This window comes from Venturia canescens, chromosome 6, assembly GCF_019457755.1.
Source record: "Venturia canescens isolate UGA chromosome 6, ASM1945775v1, whole genome shotgun sequence".
Classification (NCBI taxonomy): Eukaryota; Metazoa; Arthropoda; class Insecta; order Hymenoptera; family Ichneumonidae; genus Venturia; species Venturia canescens.
In genome coordinates, this window is record NC_057426.1 from 7,541,077 (window position 1) to 7,568,961 (window position 27,885).

Here is a 27,885-nt window from a genome sequence, read left to right on the forward strand (position 1 = left end):
GTGTCGTTATCCGAAGGGATTTGAGGGCACGTACTATTTAACATTCCGGATCGCCACTACAATCGCTATGTCACGGCTCTCAGATCGCGTCGACTCTGCTTTCGGTGGCTTCGCAGTTTTACGACAAATCAAAGTCTGTTTTATAGTGTCAAGGAATTGGGGATCCGGTTACTGCGATGGTCCGTCAAAGTCAACGTTTTCGGTTCATCAATAAAAGTGGAGATCGCTGTCTCCTGTAAATAAAACCGCTATAAGATAATGCCTTATGTAGCGGACTATGTACGATACAATATTCGCTCAGAGTTTATATAATGTTTGTTTTCGCACGACATTCGTTAAACGAATTAAATATGAAATCCATGTCAATAATATGTGTCATAATGCGTACTAGTTATCCTGGAAATTTTTCATCATAAGAAGAATCGCATTGGCACTAGAGACCAGTAATGACTAGGAGCGTGGGCATCGATGCCTATCGAGTTACCGTGAATGAATGCCTGTGGAAAGAAGAGGTGGAAACGCCGTGTGCTTGAACATCGGCAGCGGCAATCCACTTGGGGCGCGCGTGTGTGTGTGTGCGCGCGCTTGTACGTGTATATGTAGTTAAGTAACAGCAAAGCTCGACTCGATATGATGTCGGGAGCACACGCGGCTCCGCTAATTGGCGAAGCATTAGTCTCCAGCTCTGGCCTTCTCTCCTTTTCACGCTCGCCCTCTCGCTTTCCGACTACCGGGAGATCAGTACGTCTCGGGTGCGAGCACACGCCAAGCCATGGAACGATAAATGGGAGCTGGTGCGTAACCGCTAAGCGACAAATGTCGCCTCGAGGATGGAGAGAGATGCAGACTCGGTGGCCTCTCCTGCGATTCTCGCGAAGATCATGTGCATAGTTGTACAGGTGTACTCACATGGGCGCGAATATAAACGTTGGACAGGCCTCAAAAAACTCGATTCCAGGTGGGAGCAAGTGAATTTTAAAAGGTTAGTTTGTCCAGTCTTAGTTTATATTATTTGAGATTTTTTTTCGAGAATTTTTGGCCCTGGGACAGGCTTTAGTTTACATTGAAGCGAGTTGACGTACGAATTTAAATTCGGAGTCCCACGCGTCGGTTCGCCGAAAACTCACGCATATACGAGCATAAATTTAATTAGAGAAAAAATGTATTTCGGTTATTTTAGGAGCTCTTTCCGCCGGTTAGGAACTCTCAAATTCCACGTATACCTGACAGCTCCATTGCCAAGATTTTCAAGTGGTAGCTAAAGTACGAACTTCGAAGCTTAATTAGAAACTCAAAGAGACAAACTCTTCATTGGGAGCAGGAACTTAACCCACTGAAAGTTTAACTGCAGATCTTGGACAGGATAACAAAGGGTGATCTTCGCTTGCTCGTTCGAAGCTAGTTATTTCAATCTCCAGAATCGACGCTAATGCCCTTACCAAAGCTCTTATAATTCTCATAAAAATGATATCACATATTCAAGGACGATTCGATCCTGCGTAAGTTTCGATTAGTTCTTCGATTAGATCTAACGAATAGAAGCACAAAATCTTGGACAGCGAAACTCATTCTTTCAATGAAAATTCACAAATAATTGCAACAAAAAGAAACAATTTTGGATTCACTGCACCATCAAATAGTCCAAATAGCATCAATCGAACCGTTACAATAATGAATAATGACCTGTGACTATTAATTGTGTGATAATTCTCAGCCGAGCATTGGCCAATCCCTACAAGCCACGTCCCTTTTAATTTGTCCAAATCACCGATTTCTAGATGCCACATTTATGAAACATGACAAAGAGTTACCGCAGGCTTTTTTGTTCACGGTCACAGGCCTAGAGCCCGGGCTGACTGGTGCCCCAAGATAAAATATATTAATTTATAAAGCAGCATGCAATATCGATGCAGGTTGAAAGTATCTACGTGTGCGTTGTACATAGGCTGCGTATCCCGTAGATTAAGCACATATGTCCATGTATGTATTAATGACATACGCGCGTCTGTATATACGGATATTCACACGAGGAAAGAGAGCCACTAGAAAATACATTCGTGTAGGGATATGAACGAACGGGATACTCTGACACCTTCACGGGATATCCGCGGATTTCCCCTCTCTATCTCCCCCGTCGCAAGCGAATTTACTCGTACCCGCCCCGTTGGTCTTTCCGGAGGCGCGAAAATCGATGGGACCTCGTTAGAGAGTTCACTCCGCAATAACGGCAATAGCAGCAGCGGCCCGTTTTTGCTCTCGTAGCGACTCTCCTCCGGTATAACCGCCGCGTGTATACATATATGTATACAATACACGTATATAAATATCTATGTGCCCGGGCACACATACACGTACGGTATTGTGTGTATAGCTATGTACGGAGGAAAGCAACGAAAGAGCGTCGCGGAGTTATCCCGAGGCAGATCGGGATACGGGAAGAGGCTCTTCTCCCTCAGCCTCTCCTTCTCGCTCTCCCCTCTCTCCCTCTTTCTTTTTTCTCCTTTTTCTCGTTCGCTCTTTCCCGCTCGTGGAAGAAATATATGCCGAGGGGTTCGACCCAAGTCGACCCCTCTTTCTTTCTCCCTCACACTTTTTCCTCGCAAATTCTCTGCCTCTTTTTTCTCCCGCCTCGCTTCTTTCCGCCGTTCTCCTCTCGTCTCGTCTCGTTTCGTTCGTCCACTCTTTCGTTTAAGCATACCCGAACACACGCACGTGTACACACATACACACACACACACACACACACACACACACACACACACACACACACACACACACACACACACACACACACACACACACACACACACACACACACACACACACACACACACACACTCGCTCCAACTTTTCTCTCGCTCGTGCAGAGCCCTCGTTGGCATTTCCCCACCGTACCTCCCACCTCCGCTCGTTCTCGCATCCGCACAGTGCTTCGCTCGTTTCTGTACTCTCTGCTCTCTTCGCTCTCTCCGTAGCTATATAACCGAGCTGCTACTAGCTGCGATATCCTCATGCCGCTACCAGCCGGCACTTTACCCTCCCCTTTCTCTCTTCCCTCTTGGCCGCACCCACCCTCGCCCCCCTCGTCCTCCTCCCCCAGGAGCTCTGAGTCCACTGCGATGCCGCCGCCGCCACCACCGGGTTCTCTCTTTAGTGCGTGACTCAGCGAGACCCAAAGCGCACAGGGCGTACCACCACCGTTAAACTAAACACACACTCCTGCCCACTCACGTATATGAACGTATATTCGTTTATGGCTACGCGCAACGACGACGAGGCGACGCCTCAGACACGAAAAGGCTCAAGCTCGGATCACTCGATATGCTGGGTAAAGGCGATACTCGTTACACCCTGCTTTTCCTCTCTATCATCCGATATATCGGTATGTGTCTCCGAACACTCTACCGTGTAGAGTCGCATATATGTACGAGGAGATACATAGAAAAGATAGCGAGGTGGAGGTTAGACGGCGCTAAAACCGCCCGCGCGAACAGAGCCACCCTCATCATCGTTTTCTTGCCAGCCCGATCGCGTCCGGGACGTGCCACTTATCCGACCCTGAACACTCGAATCTACTCCAGTCGTCGGACTTTACTTTTATGTGCGTTTATATTATTTCTGTGTGCGTCTCTTTCCTTGGCGTTGGGACCGACACCCTCTTCGTTTGGCTTGGAAACTTATTTTTCGTGTCACAGAACTGCTAAAGTCACTGAATTATCATAGAGTTTTGTAAACCCATATTTTTCCATATTCTTACGTATCGCACGCCGTTACATTCAGCCTTCAACAGCTTTCCTTATCTCCGCGCAATTTCGTAATCGAAATCCAGTCGGCGATCGTCATCGGGATAGCTTTCTCGGCGTACGGGGGCAGGGAAACGGAACGCGGGACTGGGAGGCGCAGCGGAGCCGGAGGTTCCGTGACGGTAAACCGAAATGAACCCGTTCGCTGTACCGGGTCCGGGACGATGTGCCCTTGGCCTTTTTCTGCATATCTTTTTAACGTGTTTTTGAGGTCGGGCCAAACGAATTCATTCGTTCGGCTATGTTGATGAGGAATATGACGAATAAACGACACGTGACGTTGTGGCTGAACGAGAATTTGTCATTCGCGGGGAAGAAACATCACGAATGATTTTCCGATCAAACGACTGCCTCGATCTAGAAATTGATCGTTATGAGTGAGAGATGATTTTTGAAAGTTCTTAATAGTGCTGACCAAGAAGAACGTGGTTAGGATATATTTAGCCGTCGGTGTACGATCCGACTTTTCCTCCGTTTTCGTTGGCCCTCGTACAAATTCGCCGCAATAAAGCATTACGGAAAAGTAAAGCTCTTTGGAAATTCACAGCAGCGCAGGTTGCACGATACGTTAGTGAAGCAGCGTGGAAAGTAATCGGTTGGGCCTCTTTAGAGCCTGCTATGATTCGGGGAGAAACGTTGCAGTAAGTAAGAACCATAATTTTGGATTTTCTTGTTTCTGACTAGAATCAGCGTGAAAATATCATGAATTTATCCATGAGGCGAGTTCAGAGACGTTTTTTATTACTTTTTTTTATCAATAATAAACAATTATGAGTAGAATTGTTTTCTTTCGATTCGAATTCAGCTCACCAGTTCATGTACTGTTACCATGTGAACTTCCAACGAGTGAAATAATCTCCGCTCCGAAATCCAGCTGTCATCGGCAGCCACGAAAAGCGCTACCGTGTCTACCTGTTACGCGGAAGTGCTTCCGACGGTGGTCCATCGCTTTCGTCGGGTTTGCTAAGTAGTTATATGTACACAAACGTACGGACTACAGCGAGCGAAGTATTTGTATACATATATAAGCGGTAACGCATACGAGTAACAAAAAAATTCTCCACCGTGTATATGTGTACGAGGCAGTGTGGTATACCTGCGAAAGAGTCCCAGTTGGGACGGCGAACGGCCTCGGAGCCGCGGCAATCCGCAGAAAGAGGCAAAGGAAGCCGCGGTCTCTCGCGCGCGAGAGCCAGCGTCCCAGCCGATTAGCCGATTGGACGGAGGAGAATTACAAAATAAAAATGAAAGAAACAAGCTGAGAAAAGAGAAGAGAAACCTGCAGGGGCCTCCGGAACGTTCTCAGCCTCGCAGCGAGGACTACTCCCTATAAAAGCTTCTCTTCCTCCACATTATAGCCCAACAAACTCTCGCCTCCTTCGTTCTCCTCCGGTTTACCATATATAGGTGCTTCGTTCGTACTTCAAATACGGCCAAACCATAATCATATCTGCATCAAGATTCCGAGAGTTAAAAAATCGGAAAAAGCATAGAAATTACTTCCCGCCATCATTCTGCTCCACAACATGGACAAATTTGGTAATATATACGAAAAATCTTCTACAGAATACGTACGAGTTAGCTAAACTGCAGAAAATAAGCAACATTCGAAATGGGAATGTTATTTTAGAGGAAAATTATCCAAGAATAGTCGATGCCAATTTCAATGCCTACATCATTCCATCATTTCCTGCCTCGGAAAATTACCATTTGACCACGAAATTCATATCATAATTTCGCCTCCAGCAATCAACCGGATTTATTATTTCTCACTAATTGCCGTTGAAGCTACCAAATTCTGCTCCAAAAAGCCGCAGTTAATATCGCGCATTGGATTCCTCATTGACGTCCACTGCTCCCGCGGATGACACGATTCACCAGAATAACATCCCCGAATCGGAGAAAAACAAAAGATTTCTATTCCATCTATTCCACACAAGGGTAAGTTTACAGTGCCACCTGCCAGCCAGATAATCATGCGAATGACACGATCTCAGTTGAATGCCGAATATTTCGAAGACGCAATGTTCCAACAGTGCGCCGGTACCTTTGGTAATCAAGTGTATTGTCTCTCACTTCAAGAAGTATTGTTTGAGACGCATGCCCTGGTGGTTGATACCGCACGGACAATGATTCTCGATCTACGGGGAGGCCTAGTGTAGGATCCACGCGAGGATATATACGTCAAGTACCACTCTCGCAGTGTGGTCCTATCGCGTGGCATATTATGTTTGTACGTGTAAAGCTGTGTGTAGCCATGTACGGAGTTGCGCGCAGAGCACACCGTGGGGCCAGCAACAGCAGCTACGTACTGGTACGGGACCTTTAGCGGCTTGTGGAGTCTCTAGTCGGGACGATCAATGACAAGCTCGGCGTGGTTCTCTCTCGTTGCCGCACCAGAGGCCGATACGGAGCCGACACGATCTTTCTCTCTCCCTCCCTCGCTCGAGCCACTTCTCTCTCGCTTTTTCTCCTTCTCAGCAACTCCGCTAGGGCCCTCTCATTCCCTCACGCCTACAGGCCAAGCCAACGAGCCATCCCATTCAGCAGGCACAGCTCTCAGCAAAGCCGGAGCAGAAGCAGCACGGGAATCACGAGAGCTCGCTCCCTCTCAATCAAGATAGACGCGCGAGCGAGGCTTAGCACCGTGAAGCGAACACGAGCCGCTGAGGATTTCAGTACATATACGTACTACACATACAAAAAGGGAGAGAGAGCCGGAGAGAAGGAGGCAAACCGGCGGGGGGACGAGGACAAGAAGGTTGGATTTCCGAGTGAACGAGCGATCGAACGTGTATGCGAGCGAGCAAGAGCCAACATTTGAGCTCTACCGATGCTGGTGGGTGAGAGCGTGGAGCATGGAAATGGAGAAGAGAGCAGAATGCTAGGTAGAGAGACGTATGATGTGCTCTGATCTCGGGTTCGCCTTCGCTCTCTTTCTCCCTCTCACTGTGTGTGTGTGTGTGTGTGTGTACGCGTCCGTCTCTCTCTCTCTCTCTCTCTCTCTCCTTCTCGCATCCCACTTTATCTCACTCTTCTCACCAATTCTCTTTCTTTCTCTTTGATAGCTCCTGAACTCTTGAAGTCAACGAACGAAGCCAAGTGAGAAGGGGACGGAAAGAGAAGACAAGGGAATGTAACCAGTGAAAAAGAAGCGACTGAGACAGAGAGCGAGATAAAAGATGAAAACCGCGAATCGGCGAGAGTGTCGGACGAGTGGAGATTCGTGAGCGTCTCCGAGGAGGAAAAGATTTTATATATATATATGAATATAAAATGTGTATACTGGACTTTTCACGACGGAGCAGCCTGCCATTTTTCGTAGGTCGTTGCTCAAGTTCAGTCGTTTATTACAACAATCGAACTTGACCGGAATAAAACTTTTTTTGGATATATCTCGTGACCAATTCAAAGGATTTAAAAGCTCGAATGGTATCGAGCAATATTTGAAGATTCTCACAAAATATGAAAGCGACGAATCGCCTTATCCTCATCAAAGTGAACGCCTCCCCTTAAAGCCTGTAAAGCCTGTAAACATTTGACGCTATTGATTTTCGAGTTTACGAGGTTCGCTCATTCGCCGAATCCTGCAATCGCCCAATCCCTTAAATCACACATCAACGATCAACTCAATCCAAAAAACCTTGCAGCTATTTTGTTTCGCACTTTTACGATATATCAAAAAAAAAAAGAGGAAACGGGGACGGTCACAAGCCCAACCGGGTCAATTTACCGTCGAACGGCCCATATACTGTGGAAGAGGGAGAGCGGCAAAGACAGAGAAGGCAACAGTCTTGGAAGAGCTGGAATGATGCGACACCGCGAAAAACGAGGATGCGAACAAGAGGAGGAGAAGGGAGAGAGAGAAACAGAGAGGGAAATACCGGCAGAGAGGTCTGTCCGTGCCTCTGCTTCGGAAAGTGACTAATGACTAGCCGGCCGGACCTAGTACTCATACCCTGCCACCCAGCACGAGCGAGAGAGCAGTCTCAGTGAACGAGCAAGTAAAAGAACGATGAACACCGACGGCCGAGGCAAGCCACAAAGAACGATGGAGAGAGAAGCTCAACCCGGAGGAGCGAGCAGCCAGCCGCCACCGGTCTCTTACAACCGGCCTCGGGGCGGCCGACACCGAGATATCGGAGATCCCGCACTGAGTCGGAACGTTATGTATGCTATATAGAGGAGCCTCGTCGTTATCTCAAGCGCGGCGAAACTCGAAAGAGAGAGTGTGAGAAGGAGGGAGAGAGAGAGAGAGAGAGAGAGAAGCCGATAGTGAACCGTGAAAGAAATGTCGATGCGTGACGAAAAATATTGTACTCGACATTTTTCAAGATGCTATGAATACGGAGTATCAAAGCCTTCGGAAAATCTTTTTTCCTCTCCAACGTAACCGTTGTCTATTTTGTTCTTTTGAAATTTTTATCAAACATGTGCGTTTCATATTTTTGCTTTGTCAAACCTACTCGAACCTTGCGAACGTGTTTCAACGATTTCCGCATCGAGTCAATAGTGTGCTTAACATTTTTTAATAGCCAATGGATGACCAGAACTTTGGCTGTAATAACGTTTCGAAATCTAGTCGATTTCAGACCGACATTAGTCGCAAGCCAACGTTCTGGTCAGACAATGGCTAGATCAATAACTTTCCGGAAGATTGCACAACAATCGTAGTGCGCTTGGGCCAAGATACTTAACGATACAGACACGCGAAATTTTAAAACGAAATTCTCAATTAGAAAGTCATCAGAAAGTGCGTGTGTGATAAGATCAGTAAGAATCGACTGGATCGAAAGAGCATCGAAGTTCTCGTCGTCCGCTTTACAGCCGTTATTTTTATAATTCTACGCGAGCAGTGGAGCATACCGTGAGTACTCGTGTAATTAAACGTAATTGAGCAGCAGACACCTCGTCCGTTGGGAGCGCTCACGGCGTCTTTCATCGCACATGCGATGCATTATCTCGAAGTTCATTCGTCAAATCTGACTCTGACTCTGTCCATACATCTTTCAACACTTGCTAAACACACAGCGTATCTCGACTCTTGAGTTATCATTACAAATGAGAAAACCCGAAAGTTCCTGTTCCAGGAGTTCACAGAAGTGTGAAAATGATCCTTGAAATTAGGCACGATTTTACAGCATCCCGATAGATAATTTTTTCCCTACCTTTAAAATATCTTCCACGTCAATTAAGGATTCGTCTCCTACAAAGAATATTAACAGAATTAACTGAATCTTACCTTGTTATGAGGCAACTGCGTTGGCACGTACAGCGGCGGATCCAAGCCAGGGCTCGTGACTGCATGACGGCCAACAATCCTATCAGCAGGTTTGGCGTCATATCCAGAAGGTTGTCCAATATGAAAACCTTTGCTCTTGACCCAGAAGCGAAATTTACTGTTTTCCGCACTGTTAACTTCCTCGCCTTTCAGAGTCCTCAATATTCTCGCGTACTTTTTAATCGTAATTGTTTTCGTTTTCGCCAAGTCACCATAAGTCTTGATGACCCACGGTTGGTACGCGTTGAACATGGCATCGTTTTGAAAGGTTTTTGCCGAAGCTGAACAATTCTCATTAGAGGGCTGTTGCGTCATGTGAGCTGTGGACGAAGCTCCATAAGCACCGGAAGAAGCACTACTCGCTGGTACAACACCGGAAAAGGGCAGAGGTACGCTGCCGCTATTGTTCTCCTGCACAGGAATAGCAGATGGGTTGGATTTGCAAGGGTAGCTAGCACTCATGTTGCCCAGTGAATTCGTATTCATCGAGCCACCGGTCATATTGGAAATATCAAGATAAGACACCGACGAATTTTTCCCAAGATTCGTGGCATTCCCAACGAAAGTTGCCATGGATGTTGCCATGTAGGGAATACTGGTAGGAAGTCCAAGGCCTGCAGCAGCGCACAGGCTAGTTGGTACGGGTCCGGGCATGTTCAAGCCGGACATGGAAGTGTAATTCTGAGCTTCTTGTAACCCGGCAGACGTTGGCCAGGCGTTAGAGCCTAGAACGTTGAAACTGGATGAGATGTCAGGCTGGACTGGCTGAGCGACGGAAATACTAGCCGGTATGGAAATTGGCGAGGCAGTTGAGATAGTTGGATTGGAAGATGTTGGCGTGGATGTGGACGATGTGGCGGCTATGGCGCTCGTGGCTGTCGATATTGATGGACTTTTCGTTCTTGAACTTAATTTTCCAGCGGCATTTCGACCCCTGCCCGAGCTCCCGTGATGTGCGTTATTGCCACGTTCCAACGCGCTTTCCGTGACAGCCGGTGAATTGGCACGAGTTTTCACCGAATTTCCCATCCCGCCAGCCCGGGACTTTTTATTCGGTGGCTCGTCCCGATGGCCCGTTGCCCCGGTGCTTAAGGAGTTTAGATTGCCGTGTGACAAGCTATTGTTGTTCTCGGTTCTCGTGCGTTTATTAGTTCCACTAGTCGAGCCAGAGGTTGATGCCGATGCCGAGCTCTGCTGGTTCGTTGGAGACGGTGAATTGTTCACGGTCACTCGACGCCGCAGGCCCATAGTCGCGGTCGCCATTGTTACTAAACCCTGTAGAGCGAGAACTCTGTAGGATGTCACAAGGTCTTTGATAGTCAATAGAACTCAAAGGACGATGATATCGATCGTGTACGATGTCTATAAACTGTGGAGAGCGCTCAATCGCGTATTATGACAAGACAACATCATCGAGTCGGTTCCCTACCACTCGGCCAACGGCCTTAATCAACGCGGCCTTTCACTGCCGCTTCCTTAATTGCCTTACAGCTTACCAATTGAAAACACTTCACTACGCTGCTGAATACTGTCACCACCGTGAAAAACATTAACGCACACTCAAATTTATTCGAGGACTATTTTTTCCACTCTGGTAGCATCATTCGAATGATCGGGTAACGCCCAAGAACTCATTTCATTGCAATCCCTTAGTTCCTGGAGCAACGTTGGAAGTTCTTTCCAACCCAAAATCGACCCCAGCGGTCGGTTTCATAAACACTGTTACGTTTTTAACACCACAGAACCTTTCATACGGTGTTCCTTTCACACAGCTCTCATCTATTTAGCCCCGTTGATCTCGGTGGCAAGTAGAAGTGAAGAATCGCGATGGAAACCTCGATTGCGTCTCGTTCGTATCTGAAACAGAAGAAGAGAAGTGCAGGTGACAAAAGAATTAACCGAGAGCGCGATAACAAGTCGGAAACGGTTAATCGTTAGAATGTGCTTCTAAGCAAGTCTGCAGTGGGAAGCAAAAGAGGAATGGGCAGTGCCGAAGAAAGGAAGAGAGGAGATATGACTATCAGGACCTGCGTGCTAATAGACTTCATGCTTCTTCGCCAACTTAACACCACCAGGGATGCGATTTGGGCGCGCGAGCAGATAGGGGTCGTTTCTCCCTGTCATTCTATCTCTACCTCTGCTGGGCTCTCACTCAACCAAGTGAAACGAAAAGGGGAGTACCAACCGCGGATGAGATTTCCCGCTCACGATCCGGGGATTATAAACGCTTACGGGACACGTGTGTGCTTAATACAAAGCGTGCTGGTATGCGATTAATCCGGTGGAAATTGGCTTTCGATTATTGGAAATTCGAACTTCTGGCACTTCCGATCATTCCCTGCAGCGCGACATATGCCCGCGGCCAGACCACCTTTTACTTCGGATTCTTCGAGCACACGCTTGGAACGAGCGATCATAAACACATACGTGGATTCACATGCACCGAGACGTTGGAGCAGTCATGAGCTTCGTTAAGAAACGTGTACGAGAGGACGCCGTGAACGTCCACTGCATCCGAAGGATCGAAAAGGTCTGTGGAAACTGCACGATAGATATATTCTGCGATTCCCAGGTGATTTGCCAAATTAGGAAACCGGTTGGCCAACGCAGAAACGGCAGTCGGTCGTTTCGCTCCGCGGCATCCCTCGAACACTTGCTCATATACGTGCCAAGTATGTAGAGGTTGAGTAGCTATATTCGAGTTTATGTTTCAAAAGCGGGACTAACTTCAGCATCCTTTTCTTTTGCTAGACCCGCCATTATGCTTTTCTCTTCTTTCGTTCCTCCTCCTCATCTCGTTCCACGATGCAGTTCAGCGCATACAATAAAATGAGATTCAGGCAAACGAGGCGCGTGTCATTTGCACCTCCCTCCGCTGCGCTGTGCCGTGCACAACCCTTGGGAACTCGAATAGAATGAAAAAACTCCCGGTGATGGTCTTTCACGTTTTTTTTTTGCTCCGTCCGTCACTATCATTGCGGTAGCCGCAGGAGATGCAGGAATGAACGAAAGCTCGAAAAAGAAGGGAAAAACAGATATGCCAGTGACACGACGTCAATGCGCTAGTCATGGTGAAAAAGCCAAGGTTTCATAGAAAAAGAAGCAATGGAATATAACGACATAAAAATGAAGCTCGACGTTCCACCTTCTAGTTGACGGATTTCGAGATTCGTTGCCGCGACGGAAGAATAACACGCGACAGATACACGGGCTGTTTCAACATGCACAGCTTTTAGCATATTAAGAATGTCAGTAAGTCGTGAACTCAAGTTCAGAGCCTTATTCAGGCTCGTTCTGATACTTTTTGTCGACGAAATTTCCTATTAATATATCTGCAAATTATTACTATTAATTGAACACATGTAATCGAAGTAATTCGAGATTCAAAAAAAGTTTGAGGAAGTACTTTTATAGAATAGACAGGAAACCGTGTGCAAATTATTCACCAATTCCTGGCTTCAGCATAATTACTGCAATGCCTTCCCTCTCACTCCCGAAAGCCCCAGTCTAATTTCAAAATTATCTGACGGTGGTGATTCGTCTCCCTGTACGTGTATGGATTTTCCAATATTTTCTCGTTGCAGGTACCAAGGATCTCGACCCAGGAATATTGAAGTTGAAATTCAAAGTAAAGGCGTGTTAGTGCGTCGACTGTCGTCATGATGCAGTGGCCGTTCAGACCGATAATGTAAATTAAATCAAACGTAAGCTCATAAACTCAAAATTCGTTTTCAAAACTGAGTTTCCCTCACGACCTTGTGTGACAGGACACCCTATGGAGATACGTATATATGGATATAGATCCCGAGGTCCTTGTGCTCTCGCTTTATCCCCTGGCTCTGTACATGCTCCATATTCGCACCCCGTTCACTCCGCTCTTCCTACCCTACGTCGTGGCAGCACATACCCTATCGGAGCGCTGCTCCTGCACGCTCGGATAGAGCGACCCTCGGTATCTCTCGGCTATCCTGTTCGAGTCATCGGCCTAATGACATAGGTGTGCTTGGGCGTTTGTGTTTCCACCCCCTCGCTCCCCCCTCCGATCCGATTCATCCCTGTTTGCGAGCCCCTTGTCTTCTCTGTCAGGCGCAAGCTTCTCGCTCTTGTGCCGGCACTCGGTAACGCGCAGGCACACGAGACTCTGCACAGCGTGGCGTATAATTCATTCCCTTGTAGGACACAGAGCGCGGGGAAATAGGGGTGTGGAGGGTTTGGCGAGCGCCCGCCAAGCCCTCCAAACGAGTGAACAACTCGAGACGCATCCTAACCCTTCGCAATTTGGTCGTGTGTATCGTGCCCCCTCGATTCAACAGATATTTTACCGTCGAAAAACTGGCTCGAATTATTAATAAATATCGAAAAAGGGGATGTCCTGTTCTTATCAGCATTGGCCGATATGACAGGGTCGATGGCAAGTATGAAACTTGTTGCCTCGTTCCATCCGGTGGATACCGGACTCGGTAGACGTACGGGTGTGGCGATCATCTCCGAGCCTTTTCCCGATAATTCCCGAGGAGGAAGGGCGAAGTTCACCGATTGCTATTAAGCCGCGCACGGGTCGCGTAATTCAACTTGGATTAACAACGCACGTATGGTGTACAGAAGGAAAGGGGATTGTGAAGGTCGTACGCCAAGGAGAAATTGAAGGAATTGAGCTCGTGCGCGGGGTTGAATTTAATTCAATAATGCCGATCGAGTTGCGGCTGGCTATGCGGGCATATAATGGATTCCGCGCAATGCCCTAGGTCCTTCCCAACAACGGGCACGCCAATCCATGATACAGAGCGTACAGAGAGAATATTCTCAGGACTCCGGAACACAGCGTGGTATAGCGAGTCTCCGGTGCGGATTGCATCAAAAGTCACGTACGAGCAGCGGTACAGGGCCACCGCGTATTATGCCACACTGTCTGTGTTTCACTCTCATCTCTCGTCTCTCTCTCTCTCTCTCTCTCTGCCTCTCCTTCTGTAGCTCTGCGTATCGCTCACGTGCGCAAGCTGCATGTGCTGAGCTCCCGTCATCTATGTATTCTCTGTCATCTCGTCTACATAATACCACACAATTCTGTCCCGGTTTCTCGCATCTCATAGTGCCACCAAGCTCGGGCCATATACATATTTATCCTTCTCGGCATTGCCCCTATATCGTGAATGTCTCTTCGTTTCTCTCTCTTGCTTGCAGCAATATAATATAGCCGTAGAGCGAATCCAGCGAGCCCGAGCTAACAACCAACAGTACACTGCACAACCATACCTCCCTCGCACCGCCGCGCCTTTTCCAACGCGGTGGTGTCACGCTACGTGCTTCCTGCCGCAAGGTTCGTCAGGCGACAAAAGGTCCTATGTCCGCGACCGCCTCCGTGCCCACCCTCCTCCACTCGTGGGACACACTCGTGATCGCAATGTGTAATCAAGCTTGCGCCTGTGCCTAGTCTTCCCCGTACTCTGGCTCGTGGCTACCGCACACTAGTATTATACCACTCTTGTGCATTCAGCCACACGTTGTAAATGTGTGCACATATACGTTTATTGCATAAGTATGTGCTGGCCATCAACCGGTTCAAGGGTTTAACCAAACCATCAAGCTGGCTGGATAGGGGCTGTCATCTGTGCATCTAATGACAGAGGTGCTCTGTTGATAATACTGCGATAAAAAGTATTTATTTCGTCGTAGTTAATGCGCTGTGAAAAGCGAATCTGCTGGAGATACGATTGCTTGTGACTTCACGTGACAGCACTCCGTGAAATATTTGTATTTTCAATCTACATTGAAAATACGATGTTTGAAAATGTCACTAAAGTATTTTGAGCTCATGCAATGAGCGAATTTCTACAGTTTAGTTATCTGAATTACACGTTCATAGACATTCCGGTATCCGTTCATCGTTCTAGATTACTATAAAACATGCGTCAACGTACTTCCGACACAGTTCTCAAGTCTGCTGAGTCAACAGTGTTGAACTAACAGTTGAGAGAGTCGGCTTTTTAGGCTTACTCGAAAATCGGTGATATTCTCTATGAAGAGATTAACACTCTGAAGGAAAACACAGATCGTAGGATACCAGTGGCAAAAGCCAAGAAGAGATAGAACATTGTGGCAATGGTGTACACGATTGCTCGTGGACCAAGCCAGCAGTAAATTGAATTCCCAAACGGGCGGGTGTGGCGAGAGCGGCCCGCGCCGGCCACCGGAACGCGCCTGTGTGATGCTGTCGAGAGCGGCTCTATATACCTCGCCTCTTTCTCTCTCGCTCTATCGTCCCGCCTTTATACTCTGGCACCGTGTAAGTCCGGCCCGTAAGATTTTTTGTTTATTTTTCTTCTTTTTCACCGTCAAACCCTTCGCCCTCGACCAATTTTCTCGTTGAAAAGGGAAGTCCGTTCCGGTTAGGCTCACGATTCGACGGACTACGGTTACACGATCATTTATATGCCAAGATCTTTGCAGGATGTCAACTCTTTCCGGTTGAAAAATTCGAACTACGGTAAAGCCATTGAATCATAAGACCTCGAGGCAGAACGCAGATCTCGATAATGCAAGCGAACGGGACGGACGCCCGTCCTCAAACTCTTACGTGTCTGTCATCTAATTTATTTACTTTCCTGCAAGATTTTTTATAGCGCAGCAGATCGATTGTATTCTTTGCAGTTCTCCAATCATGCTTACTTTTCATGCTCCTTCATCGCCGCGCGTTCAGGAGGATGGTTTTTCAACAAAGCTGGATATGGAAAAGCTTCTATGGACTTACAGTGCTCACTGTTATTCGTAATAACGAAACGTAGAACTACAATGCTCCAACGAATTAATGGACCCGTGAAAAGTGAGTATAAACAGAAACCCGATGACAAGGGCATCCTCAGTTATGCCAAGTTCGGACAGATCTGGACGATGATTCTTTTTACTTCGCAAAAAAGTTCGCTCCCTAGACTCGTAGCAAAGTGCAACGAGCACGAGTCCATGCAGAGAAAAAAGAAAACGGCCCTCCCCGCGTATCGTCTCGTCCATCGGTCATAAAGATCGTGCGAGGCGATAATCGGAGCGAGTAGAAGCACGGCGATGTAGGTTCGTTCCGTTCAGCCAATAATCTATGTTAAATAGAGATAAAGATCCGACAAATTCGATGACACTTGTCAGAAGTTGTCGGGTGGCTCGTGCAAAAGCATAAACACAATTTACCTGCTGTGACTGCGAGTGCGATCGGTTATCCCAAAAATCTTGAACAAGCCAGCGCGCGTCTGTCGCTGAAGATTATCCCGAGAATCGGGAGCTGCGTAGCACTGATTTAATCCGAGCAAACTCAGTAGTTTGATCCGCGCGTAATATATCGTGGTCACACGCACCAGGGCGGGTGGGCCACTTACGAAATGGTAAAGTAGCCCCGTTGCCAGTGAGAAACGTCACTGTGATCACAGAGCCGGCGTGACGAAGAGAGAGGAAAGGAGAGCGAGTTGTCGCGCGAGTGCGAACAGGCGGAAGAGCGATTCACACGGTTGACTCGGTGGTGGCCGAGCGCGGTATCTCACCCGCGAAGAGTATCCCGCGCTGGTTTCGCGCGATCAGGTGACACTTGCACAAAGCGAATGGAGACACAGACACGTAGAGGAACATACACCATCAACGAGATCGTACGTAGCGAGAGAGACACACGGAATGTGAAAAGCGCGCGCGTCACAGTAGCAGCAATCGTATACTTAAGCTCGTAGTAGGAGGAGACTTACGGATCGTGACGGAGCAGTGCGCGGCTTTTGGTCTGGCGATGGTGTTAGTGGTGGGTAGTGGTGGCGGTGGTGGTGGTGGTGGTGGTGGAGCGCGTAGCGCAGTACGGCGGCGACGACGGCAGTCGCGGCTGCGAAATAGTATGAGAAGAGATCGCAAGCCGTGCACCATCAGCGGTAGCAGTGACGGCAGAAGCAGCAGCACCAGCAGCACCAGCAGTCAAGGTGGAGAGGTGGCGACCGTGTGGAGTGAAGGTGGAGAAGGAGGCATGAAGCGAGCGCGACGGCGGCTCCGATGGAGGGGCGCGGTGAGGGGGGAGTGGCTGAGAAAGAGCGGGGGAGGTGAAGGCGAGCACGCGCTGGATGAAGAGAGAGAGAGGGAACCGCCGCCGCCGCGTAAGTGAGACCGCTGACGCGCGAGTCGGCAGTAGTCAGAGAGCGGAGTGTGAGACTATACGCCAGTGGTACCGACGAGCCAAGAAGAAGAGACGAGGCGAAAGATGAAGAGGGAGAGAGGCACGAGTGGACGAGGCTGTGGAAGCAGGACAGCAAAGAACGTGCTGGTGGCTGCGGAGGCGGGGACAAAAAAAAGCACCACGTGTATATGTATATAGATTTAATGCTCCGGAAAAGGAGAGAAAAAATAAAACTTATGTTGGAGTTTAGATAATAGATAATGCGCGGCGTCGGAGGAGGGAGTATCGTAGGTGACGTTCGTATCGATGTCACGAAAACAGTGGAGTACAGAGCATTTTTAATACTCTCGAAGAAATCCCCTGTGGCTACACATTCCGTAAAAATGAGGCCAAGTTGAAGGATTTGGACGGGTCGGAGGTTAAGATATGCTTTGGGGCTGGACGCGGAGCTGTTGGGAGTATAACTTCCGACGAGACGTCCCAGACGAGCCGAGTTTAAGAGCTGCAGCGTTGGCGCGCACGATTTATGTCTATACGAAAGTCTCTGTATATTTATATGTTACGATTACGTTCATGATATATGTACTCGTTTATATATAGGATTATGTATAATTTGGCAGCGTAGGTCAGTTTGTATACACGAGATTCGACCTCGGTAAAATCTATATATACTTCAATTCTCTTTCCCTATTCGGGCTCTCTCTGCCCGGCGAACGCAGTGATCGCTTCTGCGAGTGTAAACGGTTCGGCGTGCGGTGGGACACTGCGTGGCAGGCAGGCAGGCAAAGCGGAGAACGAGCTCAGAGAGCAGAAGAGAGAAGCGAACGGGCTGGCTGACTGGCTGGCTGAAACTGCTGTAGGATAGCGGGTGGCGCGAGAGCGGTGCGATACTACTCTCTTTTACGATATACCGACGCGGGACGGGCCAGTGCCGAGCACAGCCAGGGGAGCCCAAAGCGGCGCCGGGCTTTCCGCGTCTGTATAACTCGCAGCCGCCGTCGCGCGCGCACAGACCCATCGACGACGAGAGATTATAGGAGTACCGTGTTCCGTGCCCGCGCGCGCGTGTGTGTGTGTGTGCCGCTCGCTGCCGTCGCGAATGAACGAGCGAGCACGCACGCACGCATACTACGAAATACAAAGGGACGAGCAGAGAGAGAGAGAGAGCGAGAGCGAGGGGAGAGAAAGAGACGGTGTGTATGTAATATGCATCGGGGTCGTGTGCGGTGTGTTGAAGCGGCTGTTCACGCTGGATAGGGAATCCGAGCGAGCTCGTGTCTGCGTGCATCTGTGCGCGCGTACTTTTTCTCCCTCACTCCTCCCTGCGCTACGTGTGTATATTTAATACACACAAATATATTCGCTATTGGGAGACTTTACTGCACACCGACAGAGAGGCCTCTCGGTATATTGGCAAGAGTGCGTGTATGTGTCGCCGACGATTGTGTGAGCCACCCGCCGCTTTCTCGGCTCAATTCGGGCATCCTTCTCGCTCACTCTCACACGCCCTCGGTCGCAGACACGCTAGCGCGGTCCTCGTCTTTCTCCCCGGAGAGGGGGCCTTCCAGGACAGAATTTCCCCTCTTCTTTCTCAACCCTCGGTCTCGTTCACCCCATCGCATTTTGCCTCGCGCTTCGTATCCTTCTCCCTCGAAGCTCTTCTTTCGTTAGGTTCATCTTCCTCGCCGCGTTCGCTCTCGAACTTGCCGCTCTATGTTCTCTCTCCGATCTCGCGCGCGGCGCCCATGGGCGATGCTCTCTTCCGCAAACCCGCCACCCAGAGCTTCCCTATTTTTACTCCGTCTCGCTCCTTCTCCCTCGCTTCTGTTTCACTTTTATGGCCTCTATAGCCACCCCCGCCCCTCGCTCGCACTCGAGAACTCGTTGCGATAGCGGTATCTTCTTTTTTTTTCGTATACTGTTAACCACCCGCCCGGCCCGCACTCGACCAACTGTATCGCCGATAGCTTCTGTCTCGTTGATCGTTCAACTTGTTTCCCTGGTTACAACACATTTAACGCCACCATCAAACTATGCTGCTATAGATCCTCTCGCAATTCCAGACAATCCTCCTCCTGCAACCGCCAACTATACGAGGATATACCACTTGTTTGTAGACGATGCCTCTGCGAGTTATTTACCCCCGGCTTCCAGGACAGATCCCAGTACCAAGAACCGTTGCGAAGAGGTTGATCTTCGTGAAGATCGCGCCAGGAGCATGACACAGGCCAATCACAAATTTAATGCGCATTCCGCCCACAGTCATCGATCGTTTTTCACGAGTTTTTCGGTCAATCTTCATAACGTGGCTGCTCCGATATCAGCCTACAGAGTTAACGCATCCGAGCAGGTTTCCCGCTAGATTAACCTACGCGTATGACCTTTCGAGTGACGTAGCATTAACCGGATCCCAAGCAACCCGGTGAGGCGAATGCTTCGGAACGTTCCAAAGGGAGTGTTTTTACCCGAGCCGCTATACCTCTGCCTCAATCATACGATAACTCCACCCCCGTCATTCCAGGAATCAACACGTCGTCGTTTTGCATGGTTGACTGCCTTAAGATGCGAAGTCTCGTCAAGTCGCATATTGTTATGAAGAAAAGTTGAAAACTCTACCGGGAAAGGAGAGCGGCGGATGTGTATGCGGAATATATATCGCTACTACCCGGTGAAGACGCAGGCGCTCACGACGGAAGATACAACTCGAAGAGCCAACGCCGCTATACGAGCGAGGAGAATTTGTGCCGCGAGCGAGGCAGAAAGATCGATGGAGATCTCACGAGAGACGAGGACAGGAACACTCCGCCTCGCTCTTTCACTTTCTGTACATCCTATATCTCTGGCTTCGTGGAGGAACTTTATACCAGGGGAAGACTGGCGAAGAGAACCCGAGAAGCATGCGAGCAGGGTGTGAGGATCGACAAAATCGTTGGGGGAAGCGAGCAAGCACGAAGAAAATACGAAGACGGAGCCACCAGACACGGCGGAGTTTGGAATCCAGCGGCGACTTCCAACTTACTCGGTGTGCCGGAGACTTTCGCGAACTTCCGTTGGGTCTCGTGTTCAGGACCGCGACGGCGAAGACGACGACGACGACAACGGCTTTCTCGTTCACGCTGCACACTCTTCTAAACGTCCGCACCTCCTCGTCTCTCGTCACGGGCTTCTCATTTTATGCAGTTAGCCTGCACTTGGGTACAGCAACTTCGTCAACGCCGGATATACAAGGAAGTGTATAGTCAGTGCAGCCTTTCCTGGTAAATTTCGATCTTATAACGAGGCTCTTACTAACAGCGTCTCATCTTCGGAGATTCTCCGGTCGTAGAGCTCTTTTAAAAAATCATTAAAACTCCATGGAGAGTACGTCACGCAGTCTGACCTTTCACCAGATTGTAGAAAAACAATAATTTTCATCTTCAGGGCGAATCAATGCAGCAGTCTCTCTTCCCCAAACTCAATAGCTTCCCAACTCCTGATTCAAATGTGCCAAAGAATCACGCTACGTCGCACCATCTGCAGATAAATCTCAAAAACTTTTCGTCCCGTTATAAAGTCGGTAGGACCTTAATTTGCGGTTTAAAATGTCCTTTTTCCCTCGAGGTATAATCCTCGAGATGCGAGACGGAGACAAGAGCGAGTAACCTGTCGGTTAAAGGCCTTAGTAGAGCCTCTCCCGTATGCGCAGTTACGCGGGTACGAGACTAAGACACCCTTTACGATGTCAACGAGCGTTAATCCGTTACTTCGCTCCTACACCTTCGAGTCGCGTCTCAGTGGTTTTAGTATCACGCCTCTTTTTGCTCGTGCAAGCTCTCGCTGCGCTTGTTCACTGCTGTAAGCACTTGTAACATCCACTCAATGTTAATCGAGCCAAGCTCGATTCTTAGATTAAGATTCTATAGTTATGTCGGATATATCTGTGTATGCATATACGAATGCCCGCTCCAAGTACGTATTATATCCTGTATGTACGGTGCTTCGAGCTGTATGACTTAGATGCCAAAGTTTCTCGTTAGCGTTAGCTCGCAAGCTTCGCCAACATCTTACCAGAGTAGGTGAGTTAACTTAAATACAACAAACATATATACAGGCCGTGTATATCGAGAACCTACTTTTCCTAAAGTAATCTCGTTACTGCGTATCGAACTTTCTTCTGTAATCGCAACGAAGCTTTGCTAGTTTCATGGCTCAGAGATCCGTAAGAAAATAAAAAATGTTTTGAGTGGTCCGACAATGCGAGAGAGAAACGCTTCCCGATGCTCGGGGGGCAGATCGAACTGCCTGAGAATATGTAGAAGTGAGCAAAAAGTTTTCTCCCAATTCGAGGAAACTTGGTGGATAATGATCGAAGAAGATGCGAACGCGATTGTATAATTCGTACGAGGATTCAACGTTGTTGTTTTTCTGTCAATGCTGATCCAAATTTGCCTTCTTTTTTCTACGTCAGAGCTTCCTAGAACAGCGCAACAGCGAAGTGCAAAATGAACGGTGGAAGAAATAGAAAGGGCACAATAAGGTTTCAGCGAAGGGGGGAGCACATCGGTTGAAAGAGACGTGGAAAAAAATGGACACTGGCACGTTCATTGTGGGAGGTTTGCGGGTAGCACGTAACATTGCGACGACGCAAAGTGAGCAAAAAGAAGAGTACAAGCGGAAAAGAGAGAGAAAGGGAGTCGGAAAAGGAGGATAGGTTTCCTCTCGTCGCCCACTCACTCTTTGATAGCGACTTGGCGAGAGCCCTCTTTTAGCACACAGAGAGACAGAGACCTCGAAGAAGTCAAGTTACGAGGTCGCCCGGGTACAAAGGGATACGCTCCCGCAATGGGAAAATGAGCTCTGTGAAACCCCGTCCTCAGAAGCATCGTGTAAGCTTTATTTTTGCTTTTTCTTTCACGTTCTTTTCTTCCTCTCATTCTTTCTTTCGTATTTCACAGTGTTTAACATTCGGTGAACTTTCCGGCGCAGGAAGCACACGATTTTTCTACCGTTTCACATCCGTCTCTATTGACTTCCAGGTTCATCTACGAGTCCCCCATACATTGGCTTACGCAATGTGATTTCGCGCATTTTTTAAGTTCAAATTATTATTCAAGACACACGGTTCAAATTTTCGGAGTGGTCAATTGTAACTTTCTCTCGGTTCAGCCTCATCAATTCTTCGCAAAGTCCCGATCAAAGATCTTATCGCGAGATTCTTTTTCAAAAATGACTTCGCAGGAGGATCGGAACAGGCTTAATTTTCGTTGACGAAAAGCCCGAGAGAGTCAGGAATCAAGGAATAATTTGAAACACGAAAAAAGAGAGAATAGCAATGAGCGAGCGAGAACAAGGATTACTATCAAGGTAAGAGATGCGGACTGCTTGTATTATCTAAAGAGAGAGGAATACTAGGAGGATTCGCGTGTCTTACCTTTCTTTCTTGGCTAAGCTCCAACACTCGTGGGATTAAAAGCTTCTTGGCTTTTGGTCGTGAACCCCCTCGAACTCTCGAGTTGTCGAGGTGAGTCTTCTTCCGTTTCTCAAACTCCTTCTCGTCGGGCCTGTGAGAGACAATCGCGGACACGCAACGTCGTCGTTGGAGATGCTCGATTTTCTTAGTTCCTCTTCCTCTCTTTCTGTCCCCTGGATAACCCACTTTAAGGACTTTTTCCCCTCCGTGTATCTCCGCCCGCTATTCCGGATGGTCCCGCTTACAGCTTTTCGTTCACGAACAACGAGACGAGGAGCTTCCACCTCGTGTCCCGGCGGCGAGAGCGGCTAGTGTGTCGGTAGGGTAGCTGAGTACGAAGGAGAGAGAGAGAGGCTGAAGCTGAAGGAGCAAAGTCGCTTGAATTACCCTCACGGACAAGTGACCTCCTCGTACACGGATATACAAAGACCCCACCGGGTTTCCCCTTCTCCACCTTTCCTTTCTTCTACTTCTCTTCCTTTTCTCTTTTCTGCCACATTTCCAAAGTCTCCTTCTCCCTCGCTCTCTCGCTCCTCGTTCCCCTTGCTTTTTTCCGCCTCGCTCGGCTCTTCCCTAAAACCTGAAACACTGGAACGCTCCCGAACACTTTATGGCTCAGAGGCCACCGCACACGTTACCTACATAATATAGGTGAACTGCTCGGCGCCGTTGTCACGTACCGCAGCAGACCGTCACTGGTGGGCTCACCCACCGCCCAGAGGGCTCTTCGAACACATTCACACACGGTCGCACGAGCACACGTACACACGCCCTGAACGAGAGAAGCGAAGCGAACGACCCCCAGGAAATTGTCGGGGAGTAACTGGGCTTCCGGGATTCACCGCCGGTGGGGAAAACAGCGAGAATAAGAGGACCAAAAAGATATAGACTCGCCACGCCGAGGAGAGAATATGGCAAACTTGTATGTATAGATAGATCACGACCGCAAGTGTGAAAAAGGTGCAGGAACATGGACCAAGGGTGGCAACAATGAAATAACGCGCTCTCGGTCGCAAGCTCGGAAACGGGGGCTTTTCGTTGGTCAGGTTAAAACCTTATTCTCGAATCGGGAATATAGCGGGAGTCGATCGCAATCGCGGAGGTGGCAAAGCACGACGTGAGATCGGTTCCCTCGTCCCGGCTCTCACTTCTTTTCCTATCTCGGCGAATGACAACGGCGCTCTGTGCTCGAGCTTCGCAACATTTTTCCTCGGATATATCGGATTGATCAACTATTCAGAATTTTTTACATGCGTCATGGAAGTTTTTTCAAAGAACTTTTCGAAGAATTCAACGTAAGAAAGAAAAATAAAGAACAACAAATAAGGAGTTAACAACGAATGAACGATGAAAAACCTTGTACTGATTACGACTTTTGTGGAGTTCCAACTTCTAAAGCAAAGGAGGTATCTAAGGAAGCCTGATGGAGACGAGGAGAAATTTTTAAACCGTTCCTGGAAGCCACTATTCTCGGGAGCCTGCACTTCGTTTTGGATAACTGGAAATCCAGAGTAGAATATAAAAATGAATTTTTGTGAAACAAAGCAAAGTTGACGAAATTTTCGAAATTATTGGACAAGATTTAATAAAAAAAATCGTTCGTAGTTAAGAAAATCTACGAGAATCTTCTAGAACCGAACAACTTTGGCAAATGGTACGAAGAATCGTGAATTTTTCAACAGGATATTTTGTATGGAGATGCGAATTTAAGGGTAGCTGAAAATAAATATTCGAATGCTTGGGAAGGCACGCGATCAAAGTCGGTGCGAACTCAAGAATACGAATGGCGGAAGCGCAGAAAGCACTCTGTAAAACTCGAAGCACGTCGTCACTCTAAATGACCGGAAGACCGTCCGTTTCACAAGCTGCACTCGTCAAAGGATCGCACTAAAAGCGCGAAGTAAAACTGTTGATTTGGCGGAACTTGAAAAAGTTCAGTCAAAAAATATCGGTTATTCGATCAACACCGCGACATAAAAGTAGTCGATCAAACGATTTTTCGCAAAGAAGAAACTGAGTGAAAAAAAGTGCACGAAAAAATGAGCAGCGCCGAATAGGCTCAGGAGCCCGGAAGTATCTTTCCGTCGAATCGAGATGACGAACCGAATGATAGAAAATCTCGTCAGAAACTGAAAATAATTTGATGCCACCAGGAGGGCATTGGTCTTCTCGTGAGCTTGAATGAAAAGTACCGAGAGATGAGATTGGTCCCCCCTCTCCAGCCTCGAATAATTCGCGCGCTGGACCAGTTTGCGATTCCTCAGTCCATTCTCACGGCAAGAGCGAGTGGAATGTCGCGAGGAAGGGGAGAGCAGAGAGAAAATAGGAAGAGTGATAGCTACGTTTCTCGCTGAGGTCGTGAACGCGACGCGAGAAAGCTACGGGATGAAACAAGGGCGGTGAGGAGCCGGGGGAACGGGATGCTGTCGCTCTCTGAGAACTGGACAACGGTCAAGCTACATGCCTATGATCTGGTCCCGCGAGACGATCTCGTCGAGAAGAATTGTAGGGGTTGAATCTTCGGAGATGGGAAGGGGTCGTCCGGCGTCGTTCAATTCTGGTTTGATCGCAAGTGCGAATAGCATGTTTTATGACTGTGTATACACACGCGTATGTGTGCGCCTGTATCCGTGTTTGGTCATCGCGTGAGAAAGGGCTGTCAGATTCGACCCCCGACTCTATCTTCGCGACTCGACTATTATATTTATTTGAATCTATATATATATATATTTATAGATGTATAGCGCGTGTGTGTGAGGCTATACACACACACACACACACACGAACACGCGCACACATTTTACGTATACACTTGTGTTTTTATTTCTTTGCTTTGCTCTTCCTAGCAAAGAAGAAACTGCTTTTTCGTTCTGGAACTGCTATATCCTTCCGGAACATCTTTTCGCTACGACAAGGGAATTGCTTCTATATAACACCGGGATTCTCTGGTGCGGTCTCGTCGCGCGAGCTACGAGGAAAAAGAGGTTGAGAAAAATGTACAGACTGTCGCGTGTGCAGCATCCGCGAAACCGTTCTGTCTCCTCTCTTCTGCGTGGAGCGGAATTTAACAACATATCGAGCTTCCAAGGGGCTGTATATAGGTATGGCGCGATGTATTGTTAGAGATGGATCCGCGAATGCACTGCAGAAATGTAACACGTATTTGTGGGCTGAGACGCTATCGAAACCAAAGAATTTAGAGAACCTGAAGACGTATAAATAAAAATGATTTTTATTTGTGTGACGCGTGTCAACACCGAAATTCTTTCGGGTTCGCTTCGCTGAATATATGCACATCCAATACTGTCCTAGAAAGCAAGCGAGAGAAAGAGAGAGAGCGGGGGTGCGTACGTGTTGCTCGTGGGCGAATAAAATTTTCGTTGCACATAAATGTCAATCACGGAAAAAATGTCGCGCGGTTATGAACGCGTCGGCGTATTTTCGGCGTAGACGGGACTCGATCCGAGATTGTGCTCGTGAGAGGTAATCCGAAAGGATTCGATAAAATGTCGTTTTCAAATGAGAATTGGGGAAAAAGGATTATTTTACTGTAGGGAATTGGAAAATTATGCTTACAGTCTTTATTGCGATCGCGTGAACAAATTTTTTAATCAAGTATTATAACAAAATCGACCAATCTCAAGTAAAGGTACTCGGCCCGTCGCTAGATATATTTCATAACTCTGGGAATGAATGCTTTAAAATACCCGAACTGTTTCGAACCTTTTTGTTAGAAGAGCGTTGAAAAACGTTCTTTACGGATTCGTCCGAGGCGTAGAAGCAGAGCGACGCGACAGAAGGGTGTGGAGCACGCGTTTTTCCAGTCGATCTATCCTCATCGTGATGCAAATGATGATGATCCAAACTCAATTAAGTCGCAGGAGCTATCTGTAGAGGATGACACAGGAAGCTGTCGCAGTATCCTACCGCTCTTTTTGTTTCTCCCTCTCCTGGACATTCTCCGGTAGGAGAGCGGAGCAGAGAAAAAAAGTGGAGCAAAGCTGAAACCCCGGAAATTTGCATTTTTTCGGGGTCTGTTCCGCTCCGGCCCACGTTCCCCTACTCTTAAAATTCCGATAACGAGATCGAGTAAATATCCACGTGTGTGCGCGCGCGCGCGCGTGCGTGCGTCCGTTAGTGCATGAGAAACGCCTATGCTTGCTCGCACGTAGGCGGAATGAGGAAATTGGCGTCCCGTTGAGGCTATTCGAGTTAACTCGTCATACGATATGAGAGGCCACGATAAAAAGAGAGACCGAAGAGCGGGATCCACCCAAACGGAGCGAGAGACGAACGGAGATGGGGGAAAGAGAGGAGGCGAAAAAGGGTGGGAGGGGTCGAGTCTCTCGCTGTATAGAAAGCTTCTTTCTCGAGCGAGAGACCGGTATAAGCCTTCGGGTGTTCCTTCGGCTCTTCGCGGGGGATGATGGAGCGAGCCAGGAGGGCGGCAGGCAGGCAGGCAGGCAGGGCGGGATGGCGAGCTCGGCGATGCAGTAACGGCACAACGGCAAAAGCATAGCAAGAGCCGCCCGAGAGAGATATGGAGGGGCGGGAGGGTGAGTTGGCGGGGTATGACGTCGCGTGGGTGGAATGGCGAATGAGAGAGGGGCTCGAGCGAGCGCGGGGCGTCTGGCAAATAGAGTGAGATAGCGCGAACAAGGGTGCCCGTGACAAAAGACCCGAAGGATCCGGCTGCGGCGGGCCAGAGGCTGGGGGGGTTGAAAGAGGGATTAATGGCACAGGGGGTGCGAGCAAGAGAGCGAAAGAGAAGGAGAGAGAGCGAGCGAGAAAGGGAAAGAGAAGAATGTTGAGGAGAACACAGCGACAGGACGGAGTTTTTGGCCAACGACGCCGACGACAGTGAAAATGTAGATGGAACGCTCGCCCTTGTGAATGTGCACGTTCCTGAATATGTGAAAGTATGGGGGGGTTGAAAAGTTCAATTGCGCGTATTTTCACCGTACTCACCGTCTCTCACAAATCCTACAAATGTACGACAAGAAAGAGAGAGAATGAAAGAGAATCCCAATTCGCGAACACCACCCCTGCTGCTGAGTTGGCGACGGACGTAGCTACTAGCCCCCCCCCCCCCCCCCCCCCCCCCCCGCCCCGCACAGCCTTTCGCCCCCAAACCCATCGCTTTGCTGTAACTACTGTACCGAGACGAGACAAGAAGTGGAACGCCACTCTCTGCTTCGTGAATACTCGAAGTATTTAAATG

At 48.5% G+C, this 27,885-nt stretch overlaps 1 protein-coding gene across 2 annotated transcripts in view; it reads right to left on the minus strand.

Annotated features, from left to right (window-relative positions):
* The window catches only part of LOC122411920 (mucin-5AC-like), a 93,456-nt gene that overhangs the window by 38,059 nt on the left and 27,512 nt on the right, over nucleotides 1-27,885 (minus strand). Inside the window, exons 1-2 of one of the 2 annotated variants that reach the window (XM_043421028.1) lie at nucleotides 22,626-22,754; nucleotides 9,046-10,941 (exon numbers count right to left, since the gene is read on the minus strand). In XM_043421028.1, the coding sequence (XP_043276963.1) occupies nucleotides 9,046-10,347 (1,302 nt within the window). In that variant the 5' untranslated portion in view covers nucleotides 10,348-10,941; nucleotides 22,626-22,754. Of the gene's footprint in view, nucleotides 1-9,045; nucleotides 10,942-22,625; nucleotides 22,755-27,885 lie in introns of those variants that run through there. The other variant, XM_043421029.1, reaches the window with a different exon arrangement.